This window comes from Mytilus trossulus, chromosome 8 (assembly GCF_036588685.1).
Source record: "Mytilus trossulus isolate FHL-02 chromosome 8, PNRI_Mtr1.1.1.hap1, whole genome shotgun sequence".
In the NCBI taxonomy this organism is placed as follows: domain Eukaryota; kingdom Metazoa; phylum Mollusca; class Bivalvia; order Mytilida; family Mytilidae; genus Mytilus; species Mytilus trossulus.
The window spans coordinates 55,822,750-55,846,708 of NC_086380.1; the positions used below are offsets into that span (position 1 = coordinate 55,822,750).

General features: G+C 33.2%; 1 protein-coding gene across 1 annotated transcript in view; it reads right to left on the minus strand.

Annotated features, from left to right (window-relative positions):
* Positions 1-23,959, minus strand: part of LOC134727779 (uncharacterized) — a 437,528-nt gene that overhangs the window by 365,355 nt on the left and 48,214 nt on the right. Inside the window, exons 7-11 of the mRNA XM_063592166.1 lie at positions 23,255-23,281; positions 21,231-22,697; positions 21,033-21,182; positions 20,238-20,489; positions 18,987-19,991 (exon numbers count right to left, since the gene is read on the minus strand). Coding sequence (XP_063448236.1) covers positions 19,279-19,991; positions 20,238-20,489; positions 21,033-21,182; positions 21,231-22,697; positions 23,255-23,281 — 2,609 coding nt within the window. The 3' untranslated portion in view covers positions 18,987-19,278. The remainder of the gene's footprint in view (positions 1-18,986; positions 19,992-20,237; positions 20,490-21,032; positions 21,183-21,230; positions 22,698-23,254; positions 23,282-23,959) is intronic.

Here is a 23,959-nt window from a genome sequence, read left to right on the forward strand (position 1 = left end):
ATCCTAGTACTTATAGTCACGGAGATATGATTTGATTTGATTGATGTTTAATGCCACTTTCAGCACTATTGATCCTAGTACTTATAGTCACGGAGATATGATTTGATTGATGTTTAATGCCACTTTCATCACTATTGATCCTAGTACTTATAGTCATGGAGATATGATTTGATTGATGTTTAATGCCACTTTCAGCACTATTGATCCTAGTACTTATAATCATGGTGATTTGATTTGATTGATTGGTGTTTAACACCACTTTCAGCACTATTGATCCTAGTACTTATAGTCATGGAGATATGATTTGATTGATGTTTAATGCCACATTCAGCACTATTGATCCTAGTACTTATAGTCACGGAGATATGATTTGATTTGATTGGTGTTTAATGCCACTTTCAGCACTATTGATCCTAGTACTTATAGTCATGGAGATATGATTTGATTTGATTGATGTTTAATGCCACTTTCAGCACTATTGATCCTAGTACTTATAGTCACGGAGATATGATTTGATTTGATTGATGTTTAATGCCACTTTCAGCACTATTGATCCTAGTACTTATAGTCACGGAGATATGATTTGATTGATGTTTAATGCCACTTTCATCACTATTGATCCTAGTACTTATAGTCATGGAGATATGATTTGATTGGTGTTTAATGCCACTTTCAGCACTATTGATACTAGTACTTATAGTCACGGAGATATGATTTGATTTGATTGGTGTTTAACGCCACTGTCAGCACTATTGATCCTAGTACTTATAATCATGGAGATATGATATGATTTGATTGGTGTTTAATGCCACTTTCAGCACTATTGATACTAGTACTTATAGTCACGGGAGATGATTTGATTTGATTGGTGTGTAATGCCATTTTCAGCACTATTGATCCTAGTACTTATAGTCATGGAGATATGATTTGATTGGTGTTTAATGCCACTTTCAGCACTATTGATACTAGTACTTATAGTCACGGAGATATGATTTGATTTGATTGGTGTTTAACGCCACTTTCAGCACTATTGATCCTAGTACTTATAATCATGGAGATATGATATGATTTGATTGATGTTTAATGCCACTTTCAGCACTATTGATCCTAGTACTTATAGTCACGGAGAAATGATTTGATTGATGTTTAATGCCACTTTCAGCACTATTGATCCTAGTACTTATAGTCAAGGAGATATGATTTGATTTGATTGGTGTTTAACGCCACTTTCAGCACTATTGATCCTAGTACTTATAATCATGGAGATATGATATGATTTGATTGATGTTTAATGCCACTTTCAGCACTATTGATCCTAGTACTTATAGTCACGGAGAAATGATTTGATTGATGTTTAATGCCACTTTCAGCACTATTGATCCTAGTACTTATAGTCAAGGAGATATGATTTGATTTGATTGGTGTTTAATGCCACTTTCAGCACTATTGATCCTAGTACTTATAATCATGGAGATATGATTTGATTTGATTGGTGTTTAACGCCACTTTCAGCACTATTGATCCTAGTACTTATAATCATGGAGATATGATATGATTTGATTGGTGTTTAACGCCATTTTCAGCACTATTGATCCTAGTACTTATAGTCACGGATATATGATTTGATTTGATTGGTGTTTAATGCCACTTTCAGCACTATTGATCCTAGTACTTATAATCATGGAGATATGATTTGATTGGTGTTTAACGCCACTGTCAGCACTATTGATCCTAGTACTTATAGTCATGGAGATATGATTTGATTTGATTGGTGTTTAACGCCACTTTCAGCACTATTGATCTTAGTACTTATAATCATGGAGATATGATATGATTTGATTGGTGTTTAACGCCACTTTCAGCACTATTGATCTTAGTACTTATAATCATGCAGATATGATATGATTTGATTGGTGTTTAACGCCACTTTCAGCACTATTGATCCTGGTACTTATAATCATGGAGATATGATATGATTTGATTGGTGTTTAATGCCACTTTCAGCACTATTGATCCTAGTACTTATAATCATGCAGTTATGATTTGATTTGATTGGTGTTTAACGCCACTTTCAGCACTATTGATCCTAGTACTTATAGTTATGGAGATATGATTTGATTTGATTGGTGTTTAACGCCACTTTCAGCACTATTGATCTTAGTACTTATAATCATGGAGATATGATATGATTTGATTGGTGTTTAACGCCACTTTCAGCACTATTGATCCTGGTACTTATAATCATGGAGATATGATATGATTTGATTGGTGTTTAATGCCACTTTCAGCACTATTGATCCTAGTACTTATAATCATGCAGTTATGATTTGATTTGATTGGTGTTTAACGCCACTTTCAGCACTATTGATCCTAGTACTTATAGTTATGGAGATATGATTTGATTTGATTGGTGTTTAACGCCACTTTCAGCACTATTGATCTTAGTACTTATAATCATGGAGATATGATATGATTTGATTGGTGTTTAACGCCACTTTCAGCACTATTGATCCTGGTACTTATAATCATGGAGATATGATATGATTTGATTGGTGTTTAATGCCACTTTCAGCACTATTGATCCTAGTACTTATAATCATGCAGTTATGATTTGATTTGATTGGTGTTTAACGCCACTTTCAGCACTATTGATCCTAGTACTTATAGTTATGGAGATATGATTTGATTGATGTTTAATACCACTTTCAGCACTATTGATCCTAGTACTTATAGTCACGGAGATATGATTTGATTTGATTGGTGTTTAATGCCACTTTCAGCACTATTGATCCTAGTACTTATAGTCATGGAGATATGATTTGATTGATGTTTAATGCCACTTTCAGCACTATTGATCCTAGTACTTATAGTCATGGAGATATGATATGATTTGATTGGTGTTTAACGCCACTTTCAGCACTATTGATCCTATTACTTATAGTCACGGAGATATGATTTGATTTGATTGGTGTTTAATGCCACTTTCAGCACTATTGATCCTAGTACTTATAGTCATGGAGATATGATATGATTTGATTGATGTTTAATACCACTTTCAGCACTATTGATCCTAGTACTTATAGTCACGGAGATATGATTTGATTTGATTGGTGTTTAATGCCACTTTCAGCACTATTGATCCTAGTACTTATAGTCATGGAGATATGATTTGATTTGATTGATGTTTAATGCCACTTTCAGCACTATTGATCCTAGTACTTATAGTCATGGAGATATGATTTGATTTGATTGGTGTTTAACGCCACTTTCAGCACTATTGATCCTATTACTTATAGTCATGGAGATATGATTTGATTTGATTGGTGTTTAACGCCACTTTCAGCACTATTGATCCTAGTACTTATAGTCATGGAGATATGATTTGATTTGATTGATGTTTAATGCCACTTTCAGCACTATTGATCCTAGTACTTATAATCATGGAGATATGATATGATTTGATTGGTGTTTAACGCCACTTTCAGCACTATTGATCCTATTACTTATAGTCACGGAGATATGATTTGATTTGATTGGTGTTTAATGCCACTTTCAGCACTATTGATCCTAGTACTTATAGTCATGGAGATATGATATGATTTGATTGATGTTTAATACCACTTTCAGCACTATTCATCCTAGTACTTATAGTCACGGAGATATGATTTGATTTGATTGGTGTTTAATGCCACTTTCAGCACTATTGATCCTAGTACTTATAGTCATGGAGATATGATTTGATTTGATTGATGTTTAATGCCACTTTCAGCACTATTGATCCTAGTACTTATAGTCATGGAGATATGATTTGATTTGATTGATGTTTAATGCCACTTTCAGCACTATTGATCCTAGTACTTATAGTCACGGAGATATGATTTGATTTGATTGATGTTTAATGCCACTTTCAGCACTATTGATCCTAGTACTTATAGTCATGGAGATATGATTTGATTTGATTGATGTTTAATGCCACTTTCAGCACTATTGATCCTAGTACTTATAGTCACGGAGATATGATTTGATTGATGTTTAATGCCACTTTCAGCACTATTGATCCTAGTACTTATAGTCAAGGAGATATGATTTGATTTGATTGGTGTTTAACGCCACTTTCAGCACTATTGATCCTAGTACTTATAATCATGGAGATATGATATGATTTGATTGGTGTTTAACGCCACTTTCAGCACTATTGATCCTAGTACTTATAGTCATGGAGATATGATTTGATTTGATTGGTGTTTAACGCCATTTTCAGCACTATTGATCCTAGTACTTATAGTCACGGATATATGATTTGATTTGATTGGTGTTTAATGCCACTTTCAGCACTATTGATCCTAGTACTTATAATCATGGAGATATGATATGATTTGATTGGTGTTTAACGCCATTTTCAGCACTATTGATCCTAGTACTTATAGTCACGGATATATGATTTGATTTGATTGGTGTTTAATGCCACTTTCAGCACTATTGATCCTAGTACTTATAGTCATGGAGATATGATTTGATTGGTGTTTAACGCCACTGTCAGCACTATTGATCCTAGTACTTATAATCATGGAGATATGATTTGATTGATGTTTAATACCACTTTCAGCACTATTGATCCTAGTACTTATAGTCACGGAGATATGATTTGATTTGATTGGTGTTTAATGCCACTTTCAGCACTATTGATCCTAGTACTTATAGTCATGGAGATATGATATGATTTGATTGGTGTTTAATGCCACTTTCAGCACTATTGATCCTAGTACTTATAGTCAAGGAGATATGATATGATTTGATTGGTGTTTAATGCCACTTTCAGCACTATTGATCCTAGTACTTATAATCATGCAGTTATGATTTGATTTGATTGGTGTTTAACGCCACTTTCAGCACTATTGATCCTAGTACTTATAGTTATGGAGATATGATTTGATTGATGTTTAATACCACTTTCAGCACTATTGATCCTAGTACTTATAGTCACGGAGATATGATTTGATTTGATTGGTGTTTAATGCCACTTTCAGCACTATTGATCCTAGTACTTATAGTCATGGAGATATGATTTGATTGATGTTTAATGCCACTTTCAGCACTATTGATCCTATTACTTATAGTCACGGAGATATGATTTGATTTGATTGGTGTTTAATGCCACTTTCAGCACTATTGATCCTAGTACTTATAGTCATGGAGATATGATATGATTTGATTGATGTTTAATACCACTTTCAGCACTATTGATCCTAGTACTTATAGTCACGGAGATATGATTTGATTTGATTGGTGTTTAATGCCACTTTCAGCACTATTGATCCTAGTACTTATAGTCATGGAGATATGATTTGATTTGATTGATGTTTAATGCCACTTTCAGCACTATTGATCCTAGTACTTATAGTCATGGAGATATGATTTGATTTGATTGATGTTTAATGCCACTTTCAGCACTATTGATCCTAGTACTTATAGTCACGGAGATATGATTTGATTTGATTGATGTTTAATGCCACTTTCAGCACTATTGATCCTAGTACTTATAGTCATGGAGATATGATTTGATTTGATTGATGTTTAATGCCACTTTCAGCACTATTGATCCTAGTACTTATAGTCACGGAGATATGATTTGATTTGATTGATGTTTAATGCCACTTTCAGCACTATTGATCCTAGTACTTATAGTCACGGAGATATGATTTGATTGATGTTTAATGCCACTTTCATCACTATTGATCCTAGTACTTATAGTCATGGAGATATGATTTGATTGATGTTTAATGCCACTTTCAGCACTATTGATACTAGTACTTATAGTCACGGAGATATGATTTGATTTGATTGGTGTTTAATGCCACTTTCAGCACTATTGATCCTAGTACTTATAGTCATGGAGATATGATTTGATTTGATTGATGTTTAATGCCACTTTCAGCACTATTGATCCTAGTACTTATAGTCACGGAAATATGATTTGATTGATGTTTAATGCCACTTTCAGCACTATTGATCCTAGTACTTATAGTCACGGAGATATGATTTGATTTGATTGGTGTTTAACGCCACTTTCAGCACTATTGATCCTAGTACTTATAATCATGGAGATATGATTTGATTGGTGTTTAACGCCACTTTCAGCACTATTAATCCTAGTACTTATAGTCATGGAGATATGATTTGATTTGATTGGTGTTTAACGCCACTTTCAGCACTATTGATCCTAGTACTTATAGTCATGGAGATATGATTTGATTGGTGTTTAACGCCACTGTCAGCACTATTGATCCTAGTACTTATAATCATGGAGATATGATATGATTTGATTGGTGTTTAACGCCACTGTCAGCACTATTGATCCTAGTACTTATAGTCATGGAGATATGATATGATTTGATTGGTGTTTAACGCCACTGTCAGCACTATTGATCCTAGTACTTATAATCATGGAGATATGATATGATTTGATTGGTGTTTAACGCCACTGTCAGCACTATTGATCCTAGTACTTATAGTCATGGAGATATGATTTGATTGGTGTTTAACGCCACTGTCAGCACTATTGATCCTAGTACTTATAATCATGGAGATATGATATGATTTGATTGGTGTTTAATGCCACTTTCAGTACTATAGATACTAGTACTTATAGTCATGGAGATATTTTTTGATTGGTGTTTAATGCCACTTTCAGCACTATTGATCCTAGTACTTATAATCATGGAGATATGATATGATTTGATTGGTGTTTAATGCCACTTTCAGCACTATTGATCCTAGTACTTATAGTCAAGGAGATATGATTTGATTTGATTGATGTTTAATGCCACTTTCAGCACTATTGATCCTAGTACTTATAATCATGGAGATATGATATGATTTGATTGATGTTTAATGCCACTTTCAGCACTATTGATCCTAGTACTTATAGTCACGGAGATATGATTTGATTGATGTTTAATGCCACTTTCAGCACTATTGATCCTAGTACTTATAGTCAAGGAGATATGATTTGATTTGATTGGTGTTTAACGCCACTTTCAGCACTATTGATCCTAGTACTTATAATCATGGAGATATGATATGATTTGATTGGTGTTTAACGCCACTGTCAGCACTATTGATCCTAGTACTTATAGTCATGGAGATATGATTTGATTTGATTGGTGTTAAACGCCACTTTCAGCACTATTGATACTAGTACTTATAGTCATGGAGATATGATTTGATTTGATTGGTGTTTAACGCCACTTTCAGCACTATTGATCCTAGTACTTATAATCATGGAGATATGATATGATTTGATTGGTGTTTAACGCCACTGTCAGCACTATTGATCCTAGTACTTATAGTCATGGAGATATGATTTGATTTGATTGATGTTTAATGCCACTTTCAGCACTATTGATACTAGTACTTATAGTCATGGAGATATGATTTGATTGATTGGTGTTTAATGCCACTTTCAGCACTATTGATCCAAGTACTTATAATCATGGAGATATGATATGATTTGATTGGTGTTTAACGCCATTTTCAGCACTATTGATCCTAGTACTTATAGTCACGGATATATGATTTGATTTGATTGGTGTTTAATGCCACTTTCAGCACTATTGATCCTAGTACTTATAGTCATGGAGATATGATTTGATTGGTGTTTAACGCCACTTTCAGCACTATTGATCCTAGTACTTATAATCATGGAGATATGATTTGATTTGATTGGTGTTTAACAGCACTTTCAGCACTATTGATCCTAGTACTTATAGTCATGGAAATATGATTTGATTGGTGTTTAACGCCACTTTCAGCACTTTTGATCCTAGTACTTATAGTCATGGAGATATGATATGATTTTATTGGTGTTTAACGCCACTTTCAGCACTATTGATCCTAGTACTTATAATCATGGAGATATGATTTGATTTGATTGGTGTTTAACGCCGCTTTCAGCACTATTGATCCTAGTACTTATAGTCATGGAGATATGATATGATTTGATTGGTGTTTAATACCACTTTCAGCACTATTGATCCAAGTACTTATAATCATGGAGATATGATTTGATTTGATTGGTGTTTAACGCCACTGTCAGCACTATAGATCCTTGTACTTATAATCATGGAGATATGATTTGATTTGATTGGTGTTTAACGCCACTTTCATCACTATTGATCCTTGTACTTATAATCATGGAGATATGATTTGATTTGATTGGTGTTTAATGCCACTTTCATCACTATTGATCCTAGTACTTATAGTCATGGAGATATGATTTGATTTGATTGGTGTTTAACGCCACTTTCAGCACTATTGATCCTAGTACGTATAATCATGGAGATATGATTAGATTTGATTGGTGTTTAACGCCACTTTCAGCACTATTGATCCTAGTACTTATAATCATGGAGATATGATTTGATTTGATTGGTGTTTAATGCCACTTTCATCACTATTGATCCTAGTACTTATAGTCATGGAGATATGATTTGATTTGATTGGTGTTTAACGCCACTTTCAGCACTATTGATCCTAGTACGTATAATCATGGAGATATGATTAGATTTGATTGGTGTTTAACGCCACTTTCAGCACTATTGATCCTAGTACTTATAATCATGGAGATATGATTTGATTTGATTGGTGTTTAACACCATTTTCAGCACTATTGATCCTAGTACTTATAGTTATGGAGATATGATTTGATTGATGTTTAATACCACTTTCAGCACTATTGATCCTAGTACTTATAGTCACGGAGATATGATTTGATTTGATTGGTGTTTAATGCCACTTTCAGCACTATTGATCCTAGTACTTATAGTCATGGAGATATGATTTGATTGATGTTTAATGCCACTTTCAGCACTATTGATCCTATTACTTATAGTCACGGAGATATGATTTGATTTGATTGGTGTTTAATGCCACTTTCAGCACTATTGATCCTAGTACTTATAGTCATGGAGATATGATATGATTTGATTGATGTTTAATACCACTTTCAGCACTATTGATCCTAGTACTTATAGTCACGGAGATATGATTTGATTTGATTGGTGTTTAATGCCACTTTCAGCACTATTGATCCTAGTACTTATAGTCATGGAGATATGATTTGATTTGATTGATGTTTAATGCCACTTTCAGCACTATTGATCCTAGTACTTATAGTCATGGAGATATGATTTGATTTGATTGATGTTTAATGCCACTTTCAGCACTATTGATCCTAGTACTTATAGTCACGGAGATATGATTTGATTTGATTGATGTTTAATGCCACTTTCAGCACTATTGATCCTAGTACTTATAGTCATGGAGATATGATTTGATTTGATTGATGTTTAATGCCACTTTCAGCACTATTGATCCTAGTACTTATAGTCACGGAGATATGATTTGATTGATGTTTAATGCCACTTTCAGCACTATTGATCCTAGTACTTATAGTCAAGGAGATATGATTTGATTTGATTGGTGTTTAACGCCACTTTCAGCACTATTGATCCTAGTACTTATAATCATGGAGATATGATATGATTTGATTGGTGTTTAACGCCACTTTCAGCACTATTGATCCTAGTACTTAGTCATGGAGATATGATTTGATTTGATTGGTGTTTAACGCCATTTTCAGCACTATTGATCCAAGTACTTATAATCATGGAGATATGATTTGATTTGATTGGTGTTTAACGCCACTTTCAGCACTATTGATCCTAGTACTTATAATCATGGAGATATGATATGATTTGATTGGTGTTTAACGCCATTTTCAGCACTATTGATCCTAGTACTTATAGTCAAGGAGATATGATTTGATTTGATTGGTGTTTAACGCCACTTTCAGCACTATTGATCCTAGTACTTATAATCATGGAGATATGATTTGATTGGTGTTTAACGCCACTGTCAGCACTATTGATCCTAGTACTTATAGTCATGGAGATATGATTAGATTTGATTGGTGTTTAACGCCACTGTCAGCACTATTGATCCTAGTACTTATAATCATGGAGATATGATATGATTTGATTGGTGTTTAATGCCACTTTCAGCACTATTGATCCTAGTACTTATAATCATGCAGTTATGATTTGATTTGATTGGTGTTTAACGCCACTTTCAGCACTATTGATCCTAGTACTTATAGTTATGGAGATATGATTTGATTGATGTTTAATACCACTTTCAGCACTATTGATCCTAGTACTTATAGTCACGGAGATATGATTTGATTTGATTGGTGTTTAATGCCACTTTCAGCACTATTGATCCTAGTACTTATAGTCATGGAGATATGATTTGATTGATGTTTAATGCCACTTTCAGCACTATTGATCCTATTACTTATAGTCACGGAGATATGATTTGATTTGATTGGTGTTTAATGCCACTTTCAGCACTATTGATACAAGTACTTATAGTCATGGAGATATGATTTGATTTGATTGATGTTTAATGCCACTTTCAGCACTATTGATCCTAGTACTTATAGTCATGGAGATATGATTTGATTGGTGTTTAACGCCACTGTCAGCACTATTGATACAAGTACTTATAATCATGGAGATATGATATGATTTGATTGATGTTTAATACCACTTTCAGCACTATTGATCCTAGTACTTATAGTCACGGAGATATGATTTGATTTGATTGGTGTTTAATGCCACTTTCAGCACTATTGATCCTAGTACTTATAGTCATGGAGATATGATTTGATTTGATTGATGTTTAATGCCACTTTCAGCACTATTGATCCTAGTACTTATAGTCATGGAGATATGATTTGATTTGATTGATGTTTAATGCCACTTTCAGCACTATTGATCCTAGTACTTATAGTCACGGAGATATGATTTGATTTGATTGATGTTTAATGCCACTTTCAGCACTATTGATCCTAGTACTTATTGTCATGGAGATATGATTTGATTTGATTGATGTTTAATGCCACTTTCAGCACTATTGATCCTAGTACTTATAGTCACGGAGATATGATTTGATTTGATTGATGTTTAATGCCACTTTCAGCACTATTGATCCTAGTACTTATAGTCACGGAGATATGATTTGATTGATGTTTAATGCCACTTTCATCACTATTGATCCTAGTACTTATAGTCATGGAGATATGATTTGATTGATGTTTAATGCCACTTTCAGCACTATTGATACTAGTACTTATAGTCACGGAGATATGATTTGATTTGATTGGTGTTTAATGCCACTTTCAGCACTATTGATCCTAGTACTTATAGTCATGGAGATATGATTTGATTTGATTGATGTTTAATGCCACTTTCAGCACTATTGATCCTAGTACTTATAGTCACGGAAATATGATTTGATTGATGTTTAATGCCACTTTCAGCACTATTGATCCTAGTACTTATAGTCACGGAGATATGATTTGATTTGATTGGTGTTTAACGCCACTTTCAGCACTATTGATCCTAGTACTTATAATCATGGAGATATGAAATGATTTGATTGGTGTTTAATGCCACTTTCAGTACTATAGATACTAGTACTTATAGTCATGGAGATATTTTTTGATTGGTGTTTAATGCCACTTTCAGCACTATTGATCATAGTACTTATAATCATGGAGATATGATATGATTTGATTGGTGTTTAACGCCACTTTCAGCACTATTGATCCTGGTACTTATAGTCATGGAGATATGATTTGATTGATTGGTGTTTAACGCCACTTTCAGCACTATTGATCCTAGTAATTATAGTCATGGAGATATGATTTGATTTGATTGGTGTTTAACGCCACTGTCAGCACTATTGATCCTAGTACTTATAATCATGGAGATATGATATGATTTGATTGGTGTTTAATGCCACTTTCAGTACTATAGATACTAGTACTTATAGTCATGGAGATATTTTTTGATTGGTGTTTAATGCCACTTTCAGCACTATTGATCCTAGTACTTATAATCATGGAGATATGATATGATTTGATTGATGTTTAATGCCACTTTCAGCACTATTGATCCTAGTACTTATAGTCACGGAGATATGATTTGATTGATGTTTAATGCCACTTTCAGCACTATTGATCCTAGTACTTATAGTCAAGGAGATATGATTTGATTTGATTGGTGTTTAACGCCACTTTCAGCACTATTGATCCTAGTACTTATAATCATGGAGATATGATATGATTTGATTGGTGTTTAACGCCATTTTCAGCACTATTGATCCTAGTACTTATAGTCACGGATATATGATTTGATTTGATTGGTGTTTAATGCCACTTTCAGCACTATTGATCCTAGTACTTATAGTCATGGAGATATGATTTGATTGGTGTTTAACGCCACTTTCAGCACTATTGATCCTAGTACTTATAATCATGGAGATATGATTTGATTTGATTGGTGTTTAACAGCACTTTCAGCACTATTGATCCTAGTACTTATAGTCATGGAAATATGATTTGATTGGTGTTTAACGCCACTTTCAGCACTTTTGATCCTAGTACTTATAGTCATGGAGATATGATATGATTTTATTGGTGTTTAACGCCACTTTCAGCACTATTGATCCTAGTACTTATAATCATGGAGATATGATTTGATTTGATTGGTGTTTAACGCCGCTTTCAGCACTATTGATCCTAGTACTTATAATCATGGAGATATGATATGATTTGATTGGTGTTTAATACCACTTTCAGCACTATTGATCCTAGTACTTATAATCACGGAGATATGATTTGATTTGATTGGTGTTTAACGCCACTTTCAGCACTATTGATCTTAGTACTTATAGTCATGGAGATATGATATGATTTGATTGGTGTTTAATGCCACTTTCAGCACTATAGATATTAGTACTTATAATCATGGAGATATGATTTGATTTGATTGGTGTTTAACGCCGCTTTCAGCACTATTGATCCTAGTACTTATAGTCATGGAGATATGATATTATTTGATTGGTGTTTAACGCCGCTTTCAGCACTATTGATCCTAGTACTTATAGTCATGGAGATATGATATGATTTGATTGGTGTTTAACGCCACTTTCAGCACTATTGATCCTTGTACTTATAATCATGGAGATATGATTTGATTGATTGGTGTTTAACGCCACTTTCATCACTATTGATCCTTGTACTTATAATCATGGAGATATGATTTGATTTGATTGGTGTTTAACGCCACTTTCATCACTATTGATCCTTGTACTTATAATCATGGAGATATGATTTGATTTGATTGGTGTTTAATGCCACTTTCATCACTATTGATCCTAGTACTTATAGTCATGGAGATATGATTTGATTTGATTGGTGTTTAACGCCACTTTCAGCACTATTGATCCTAGTACGTATAATCATGGAGATATGATTAGATTTGATTGGTGTTTAACGCCACTTTCAGCACTATTGATCCTAGTACTTATAATCATGGAGATATGATTTGATTTGATTGGTGTTTAACACCATTTTCAGCACTATTGATCCTAGTACTTATAATCATGGAGATATGATTTGATTGATGTTTAACGCCACTTTCAGCACTATTGATCCTAGTACTTATAGTCATGGAGATATGATTTGATTTGATTGGTGTTTAATGCCACTTTCATCACTATTGATCCTAGTACTTATAATCATGGAGATATGATTAGATTTGATTGGTGTTTAACGCCACTTTCAGCACTATTGATCCTAGTACTTATAATCATGGAGATATGATTTGATTGGTGTTTAACGCCACTTTCAGCACTATTGATACTAGTACTTATAATCATGGAGATATGATTAGATTTGATTGGTGTTTAACGCCACTTTCATCACTATTGATCCTAGTACTTATAATCATGGAGATATGATTAGATTTGATTGGTGTTTAACGCCACTTTCAGCACTATTGATCCTAGTACTTATAATCATGGAGATATGATTTGATTGGTGTTTAACGCCACTTTCAGCACTATTGATCCTAGTACTTATAGTCAAGGAGATATGATTAGATTTGATTGGTGTTTAACGCCACTTTCAGCACTATTGATCCTAGTACTTATAGTCATGGAGATATGATTAGATTTGATTGGTGTTTAATGCCACTTTCAGCACTATTGATCCTAGTACTTATAGTCATGGAGATATGATTTGATTGGTGTTTAACGCCACTTTCAGCACTATTGATCCTAGTACTTATAGTCATGGAGATATGATTAGATTTGATTGGTGTTTAATGCCACTTTCAGCACTATTGATCCTAGTACTTATAGTCATGGAGATATGATTTGATTTGATTGATGTTTAATGCCACTTTCAGCACTATTGATCCTAGTACTTATAGTCACGGATATATGATTTGATTTGATTGATGTTTAATGCCACTTTCAGCACTATTGATCCTAGTACTTATAGTCACGGAGATATGATTTGATTGATGTTTAATGCCACTTTCAGCACTATTGATCCTAGTACTTATAGTCACGGAGATATGATTTGATTTGATTGGTGTTTAATGCCACTTTCAGCACTATTGATCCTAGTACTTATAGTCATGGAGATATGATATGATTTGATTGATGTTTAATACCACTTTCAGCACTATTGATCCTAGTACTTATAGTCACGGAGATATGATTTGATTTGATTGGTGTTTAATGCCACTTTCAGCACTATTGATCCTAGTACTTATAGTCATGGAGATATGATTTGATTTGATTGATGTTTAATGCCACTTTCAGCACTATTGATCCTAGTACTTATAGTCACGGATATATGATTTCATTTGATTGATGTTTAATGCCACTTTCAGCACTATTGATCCTAGTACTTATAGTCACGGAGATATGATTTGATTGATGTTTAATGCCACTTTCAGCACTATTGATCCTAGTACTTATAATCATGGAGTTATGATTTGATTTGATTGGTGTTTAACGCCACTTTCAGCACTATTGATTCTAGTACTTATAGTCATGGAGATATGATTTGATTGAGGTTTAATGCCACTTTCAGCACTATTGATCCTAGTACTTATAGTCACGGAGATATGATTTCATTTGATTGATGTTTAATGCCACTTTCAGCACTATTGATCCTAGTACTTATAGTCATGGAGATATGATTTGATTGATGTTTAACGCCACTTTCAGCACTATTGATCCTAGTACTTATAATCATGGAGATATGATTTGATTGATTGGTGTTTAACGCCACTTTCAGCACTATTGATCCTAGTACTTATAATCATGGAGATTTGATTTGATTGATTGGTGTTTAACGCCACTTTCAGCACTATTGATCCTAGTACTTATAGTTATGGAGATATGATTTGATTGAGGTTTAATGCCACTTTCAGCACTATTGATCCTAGTACTTATAATCATGGAGATATGATTTGATTTGATTGGTGTTTAATGCCACTTTCATCACTATTGATCCTAGTACTTATAATCATGGAGATATGATTTGATTTGATTGGTGTTTAACGCCACTTTCAGCGCTATTGATCCTAGTACTTATAATCATGGAGATATGATTTGATTTGATTGGTGTTTAACGCCACTCTCAGCGCTATTGATCCTAGTACTTATAGTCATGGAGATATGATTTGATTTGATTGGTGTTTAACGCCACTTTCAGCACTATTGATCCTAGTACTTATAGTCATGGAGATATGATATGATTTGATTGGTGTTTAACACCACTTTCAGCACTATTGATCCTAGTACTTATAATCATGGAGATATGATATGATTTGATTGGTGTTTAACACCACTTTCAGCACTATTGATCCTAGTACTTATAGTCATGGAGATATGATTTAATTGGTGTTTAATGCCACTTTCAGCACTATAGATAGTAGTACTTATAATCATGGAGATATGATTTGATTTGATTGGTGTTTAACGCCACTTTCAGCACTATTGATCCTAGTACTTATAGTCATGGAGATATGATTTGATTTGATTGGTGTTTAACGCCACTTTCAGCACTATTGATCCTAGTACTTATAGTCATGGATATATGATTTGATTGGTGTTTAATGCCACTTTCAGCACTATTGATCCTAGTACTTATAGTCATGGAGATATGATTTGATTGGTGTTTAATGCCACTTTCAGCACTATTGATCCTAGTACTTATAGTCATGGAGATATGATATGATTTGATTGGTGTTTAACGCCACTTTCAGCACTATTGATCCTAGTACTTATAATCATGGAGATATGATTTGATTTGATTGGTGTTTAACACCATTTTCAGCACTATTGATCCTAGTACTTATAATCATGGAGATATGATTTGATTGATGTTTAACGCCACTTTCAGCACTATTGATCTTAGTACTTATAATCATGGAGATATGATTTGATTGGTGTTTAACGCCACTTTCAGCACTATTGATCTTAGTACTTATAATCATGGAGATATGATTTGATTGGTGTTTAATGCCACTTTCAGCACTATTGATCCTAGTACTTATAGTCATGGAGATATGATTTGATTGGTGTTTAATGCCACTTTCAGCACTATTGATCCTAGTACTTATAGTCATGGAGATATGATATGATTTGATTGGTGTTTAACGCCACTTTCAGCACTATTGATCCTAGTACTTATAATCATGGAGATATGATTTGATTCGATTGATTGGTGTTTAACGCCACTTTCAGCACTATTGATCCTAGTACTTATAATCATGGAGATATGATTAGATTTGATTGGTGTTTAACGCCACTTTCAGCACTATTGATCCTAGTACTTATAATCATGGAGATATGATTTGATTTGATTGGTGTTTAACACCATTTTCAGCACTATTGATCCTAGTACTTATAATCATGGAGATATGATTTGATTGATGTTTAACGCCACTTTCAGCACTATTGATCCTAGTACTTATAGTCATGGAGATATGATTTGATTTGATTGGTGTTTAATGCCACTTTCATCACTATTGATCCTAGTACTTATAATCATGGAGATATGATTAGATTTGATTGGTGTTTAACGCCACTTTCAGCACTATTGATCCTAGTACTTATAATCATGGAGATATGATTTGATTGGTGTTTAACGCCACTTTCAGCACTATTGATACTAGTACTTATAATCATGGAGATATGATTAGATTTGATTGGTGTTTAACGCCACTTTCAGCACTATTGATCCTAGTACTTATAATCATGGAGATATGATTTGATTGGTGTTTAACGCCACTTTCAGCACTATTGATACTAGTACTTATAATCATAGAGATATGATTAGATTTGATTGGTGTTTAACGCCACTTTCATCACTATTGATCCTAGTACTTATAATCATGGAGATATGATTAGATTTGATTGGTGTTTAACGCCACTTTCAGCACTATTGATACTAGTACTTATAATCATAGAGATATGATTAGATTTGATTGGTGTTTAACGCCACTTTCATCACTATTGATCCTAGTACTTATAATCATGGAGATATGATTAGATTTGATTGGTGTTTAACGCCACTTTCAGCACTATTGATCCTAGTACTTATAATCATGGAGATATGATTTGATTGGTGTTTAACGCCACTTTCAGCACTATTGATCCTAGTACTTATAATCATGGAGATATGATTTGATTTGATTGATTGGTGTTTAACGCCACTTTCAGCACTATTGATCCTAGTTCTTATAATCATGGAGATCAGATTTGATTTGATTGGTGTTTAATGCCACTTTCATCACTATTGATCCTAGTACTTATAGTCATGGAGATATGATTTGATTGATTGGTGTTGAGCGCCACTTTCAGCACTATTAATCCTAGTACTTATAATCATGGAGATATGATTTGATTTGATTGGTGTTTAACGCCACTGTCAGCACTATTGATCCTAGTACTTATAATCATGGAGATATGATTTGATTGATTGGTGTTTAACGCCACTGTCAGCACTATTAATACTAGTTTTTATAGTCACAAAGATATGATTTGATTTGATTGATTGGCGTTTAACGCCACTTTCAGCACTATTGATCCTAGTACTTATAGTCATGGAGATATGATTTGATTTGATTGGTGTTTAACGCCACTTTCAGCACTATTGATCCTAGTACTTATAATCATGGAGATATGATTTGATTTGATTGGTGTTTAACGCCACTTTCATCACTATTGATCCTAGTACTTATAATCATGGAGATATAAAGTTTAACTCAGATGTAAAAAAGACATTGTAAACCATCTACTTTTTATGTACAATATATTAAGATAAGATAAGATATCTTTATTCCAATTAAATAGCTAATGAAGATTAATGTAGTTTAATAGATAATTTTTCATAATTGACAAACAGATTGTTGACAATCATATACAAATATGAATATAATCAACTAAATGTTAAGATCTTAAGTCACAGCCAATCCAGAGCAATAATCATGTGTGCAAACATGCAGTAATAAAACAGATAATATCATGAATATATAATATTAACAGGCAAATATTCTTAATGGGTTACATATAAACATATCTGTACTAAATAGAGAGTTTTCTGATTTCAAGACATTCATTAATATATACATCATCGGTAAGATTCTTGTCGCTTTGACACATTCCCCATTTCTTTTCCCAATTTTATCATTTACATTCCAAGAATGTTTAATACCTCTAGGTTTTCTTGAATAAAAAGACAAATTGAAATTGGCATTTGAGTTTAACATTTTGACAATTTTACAAATGATATTATAGATAATGATAGAACTATTTTTTCAACAGATTATAATGAGGACATTCACATATATACAATGTTTTTCGTCTTCATTTTTTCCCAATATAATCTTTGTGATTTATCTATATAATTGTTTTTGGCATATCCACCCATCACTGTTTGTAGAGGGTGTACAACTATCTTGCATACTGCTGGTATATCTATAAATGCTTTCACTTCCCAATAATTTGCTGTATTTTTTTAATCATGTTAATTGAAAAACAAGCCAAGAGTTAGTTACCTTATCTGATTTAACAGTATTTTCAGTAAAATCTTACCAATTGTTCAGAAAAACAAGATATGCATATACATGTATGCTTAAAAAGAGATTTGTTAATATAGACATCAACCTAACAATAAAGATTTACAAAAACACAGCTAAATGTTAATAGAAGTATTGACTCGTGCCGATACTTCAAACTATAAACTAATGTCAGCTATGTGAGGTTTCGAATAAATGAATGATAATGTATGAATTTGTCCAAATACAAACAATAAGAAAATATCCTCCACTAGCATTGATCAGGTTGACATCAATGTTGATTTATTCCTTTTCCTTTTAACAATGATTCTATTTCTATATGTCCTTGCTCCTGTGCTACATTAAGAGGATTTTTACCTTTAAAGTCACATTTATTAACATCAGCTGAATGCTGTAACAGATCTTTAACAACATCAACATGTCCTTTCTGACTTGCTATATAAAGTGAGGAACATCCATTATCATCACAGAGATCAATATCAACATCATCACACTGAAGAAGTACACGTACAACCTCTATCCTGTTGTTGTAACAAGCAATCTGTAATGGTGGGATGCCATCATTCATACATTTATTGACATCAGCTGAATGTTGTAACAGTTCTTTAACAATATTAACATGTCCATGCCGACTTGCTATATACAGAGGTGATACACCATTATGTTTACACTTATTGACATCAGCTGAATGTTGTAACAGTTCTTTAACAACATCAACATGTCCTTTCTGACTTGCTATATAAAGTGAGGAACATCCATTATCATCACAGAGATCAATATCAACATCATCACACTGAAGAAGTACACGTACAACCTCTATCATGTTGTTATAACAAGCAATCTGTAATGGTGGGGTGCCATCATTTCTACATTTATTGACATCAGCTGAATGTTGTAACAGATCTTTAACAACATCCACATGTCCAGTCTGACTTGCTATATACAGAGGTGATACACCATTATTGTCACACTTATTGACATCAGCTGAATGTTGTATTAGTTCTTTAAAAACATTAACATGTCCATTATGACTTGCTATATACAGAGGTGATATATCATTATTGTCACACTTATTAACATCAGCTGAATGTTGTAACAGTTCTTTAACAATATTAACATGTCCATGCCGACTTGCTATATACAGAGGTGATACACCATTATGTTTACACTTATTGACATCAGCTGAATGTTGTAACAGTTCTTTAACAACATCAACATGTCCTTTCTGACTTGCTATATAAAGTGAGGAACATCCATTATCATCACAGAGATCAATATCAACATCATCACACTGAAGAAGTACACGTACAACCTCTATCATGTTGTTATAACAAGCAATCTGTAATGGTGGGGTGCCATCATTTCTACATTTATTGACATCAGCTGAATGTTGTAACAGATCTTTAACAACATCCACATGTCCAGTCTGACTTGCTATATACAGAGGTGATACACCATTATTGTCACACTTATTGACATCAGCTGAATGTTGTATTAGTTCTTTAAAAACATTAACATGTCCATTATGACTTGCTATATACAGAGGTGATATATCATTATTGTCACACTTATTAACATCAGCTGAATGTTGTAACAGTTCTTTAACAACATCAACATGTCCAGTCTGACTTGCTATAGACAGAGGTGATACATCATTATTGTCACACTTATTGACATCAGCTGAATGTTGTAACAGTTCTTTAACAACATCAACATGTCCAGAGTGACTTGCTATATACAGAGGTGATACATCATCATTGTCACACTTATTGACATCAGCTGAATGTTGTAACAGTTCTTTAACAACATCAACATGTCCATTCTGACTTGCTATATACAGAGGTGATGTACCATCATTGTCACATTTATTGATTTCAGCTGAATGTTGTAACAGTTCTTTAACAACATCAACATGTCCATTCTGACTTGTTATATACAGAGGTGATACATCATTATTGTTACATTTATTGACATCAGCTGAATGTTGTATTAGTTCTTTAACAACATCAACATGTCCATTCTGACTTGTTATATACAGAGGTGATACATCATTATTGTTACACTTATTGACATCAGCTGAATGTTGTAACAGTTCTTTAACAGCATCAACATGTCCATTCTGACTTGCTATATACAGAGGTGATGCATCCTCATTGGTACACTTATTGACATCAGCTGAATGTTGTAACAGTTCTTTAACAACATCAACATGTCCATTCTCACTTGCCATATACAGAGGTGATGTACCATTATTGCTACATTTATTGATTTCAGCTGAATGTTGTAACAGTTCTTTAACAACATCAACATGTCCTTCCTGACTTGCCCAGTATAAAGGAAACCAACCATCCTCTCCACAATAATTAATGTCACTGTTCCTACTTATCAACCATTTGACAAGGTCAATAGTACCCATATAACAACATTCACTAAGTGCTATATCTTTATCGTCAATATCTTTAGTACAAACAAGTTCTTCCTGTTTTGATAGATCAAGTTCGTTTAAATGAGTTACCAAGATTTCAGTAAATGTTGTAGAATTCATGTTTCTGTTATGACATACATTGTTTACATAACAGTTCTCCCAGTCTTTCACCAATCGGTCTATATATTTATCTATATGGGTATCAGGTATTCTTATTACAAACTCTATTTCTGTGCCCATGTTATCTGTTATCTTCCAAAGAAATCTCTCCTCAATGAAATCAGTATGTGCATGATCAATGAAAATCTGTAACATCTTCTCCCCGAAGTACTTGGCAAGGAAATCAAACAACTTATCATGGATTATTTTGTATGTAGTACCCTCCTTGACCACATAAGTACCTTCAAGTGTTTCCAGTGCTTTCTTTAAACGTTTGATGGATGTTCCTTTATTCAGTTCACATTCTTCTAGTAAATCTTCTATCATTGCTCCTATCTTCTTATCTTTTGGTGACAAGTTTTCTTCTGTTAATGTGTTGTTAAACATTACACAAAGGACTAAGCTACAATACTGCATCTTACCAGCATCACTTTCTCCATACATTTGTACAAGTTGATCTTTGAAAACTTCAAAAGGATTGCTAAAAAAAGAGGTAACGCTAACATTCTTCTGGAGGTTCTGTTTATAATATAAGCTACATAACAGTGGGAAAAAGTCATATTTTTCTGACAATTCCTTTACTTTATCAGTATTTTCCTTCAAGTAAACTTCAGCTAAAGCAAATTTTTCAGCAGCACTAAGTTTGAATTCTTGTGAACTTAAATCGATGTTACACATTTTGAAAATAGAGAGATTGCTAAATACTTCATCTTTGTAAACCTCCAATCTACATGTGGATATGATTTTACAACATGTGTCTTCCAGGAGAGATATTATGTGATCAAGTCTTTGTTTCCAGTCAGTGTAAATTTGTTGATTAAGAGTATATCGGCCACAGACGTCATCAAATACAAACAAAGTTTTCCTCCCATGTTTAAACCATTTTCCAATATCTTTAGGTTTACTACATGGAATAACAGTATAGCCATGTTTCTTCATTATGAGGGCAATGTGTTTAGAAAGAAAACTTTTTCCAGTGCCAGAATTTCCAACCAGGGTTACTGAACTTTGTGTCAAAACTTTTTGCATGACATGTTTCTCTGCTTCAGTACTAACAAACTGTTGATCATCCTTTTTCCACTGTTCAAAGCGTTTTTCGAACTGCTCTGTAAAAAAATGAAATTCAATAAATAACTTTCAATTTAAAGTTCAAATTTCAAGGTGTAATATCACAACAATAAAGTATGGGACATCATGTTCCATCATATTCGTGGGTGTTTTGAAGCACCATATTTTTTTTATTCAGTGTTCTAATTTCGATTATAAATTCTATATGTTCAGACTACATGTACATGTACTATGATTGATTATAGTTATTTGTGATCAAACTAATGAGTGACAAAGCACTTATTTTCTACGTGTATTCAAGTCAGTGTTGCAGATTTCTTATATGCCCTCAAAATGAACTATGACTTGCAAATAATTTGAATTCTACCCTTTAGTCAAAATACAAGCAGTATAAAAGGAGTTGATAAATACAAACTAAAAAACTTACAAGCAAAGCTTAAATTTGAGTGTCTGACAACATGAAAAGTATAAAGTGATTGTATCCTTGATGCATGCCCTTATCAAACAAAATATATGTATTTTCCAGTTATATGAACTAAAGATGCCTTATTGTAGGATTAAGTAATGTTCCAATGTTCTACATCAATAAACTTACCAAGTATATGTATAGGAATAACTTCATCTAAAAAAAATAACACATTATGTACATGGTACTCTTAGACTGAACTTGTTGTCTTTGTCTCATGTATCGATTTGATGACTTAATAAAAATAAGAAGATAAGCCCTTTTAACTGAGTTTTATAGTTTGTTCTTTTGTTGTACTGTTACATCACTGTCCAAAGTAAAGGGAGGTTTTGACACCAGTACACAAGTTCAATCTTGCCACATTATGTATATTCATGCCCAAAGTCAGGAACCTGTAATTCAGTGATTGTCATTTTTTTGCTGTGTATCGTAGTTCATACATAAATCAGGCTGTTAGTTGTCTTGTTAGAATTGTTTCACATTTGTAATTTCAGTGCCTTCAATAGCTAACTTTGAGGTATGGATTTTATTCATTGATGAATGCTGTATGTTTATCTATATTTGCTAACTTTTACGTCATTTGGTCTCTGGTGGATAGTTTTCTCGTTGGCAATCTTACCACATATACTTTTTTCCTATTAACAATTATGAATAAGTTTTTCCTTACACCAAAAATACATGGCCTAATACTAAAAAGAGTGCATTGAAATGTCTCACCTGCTAAATTGATAATTACTGAATAATTTTTTGACAGTCGCAAATAATGTAGGATAACTGCAAATGTCAAGAAATGTGATGGCAATACAAAGTCCCCTACCAGTTAAAAATTTATTG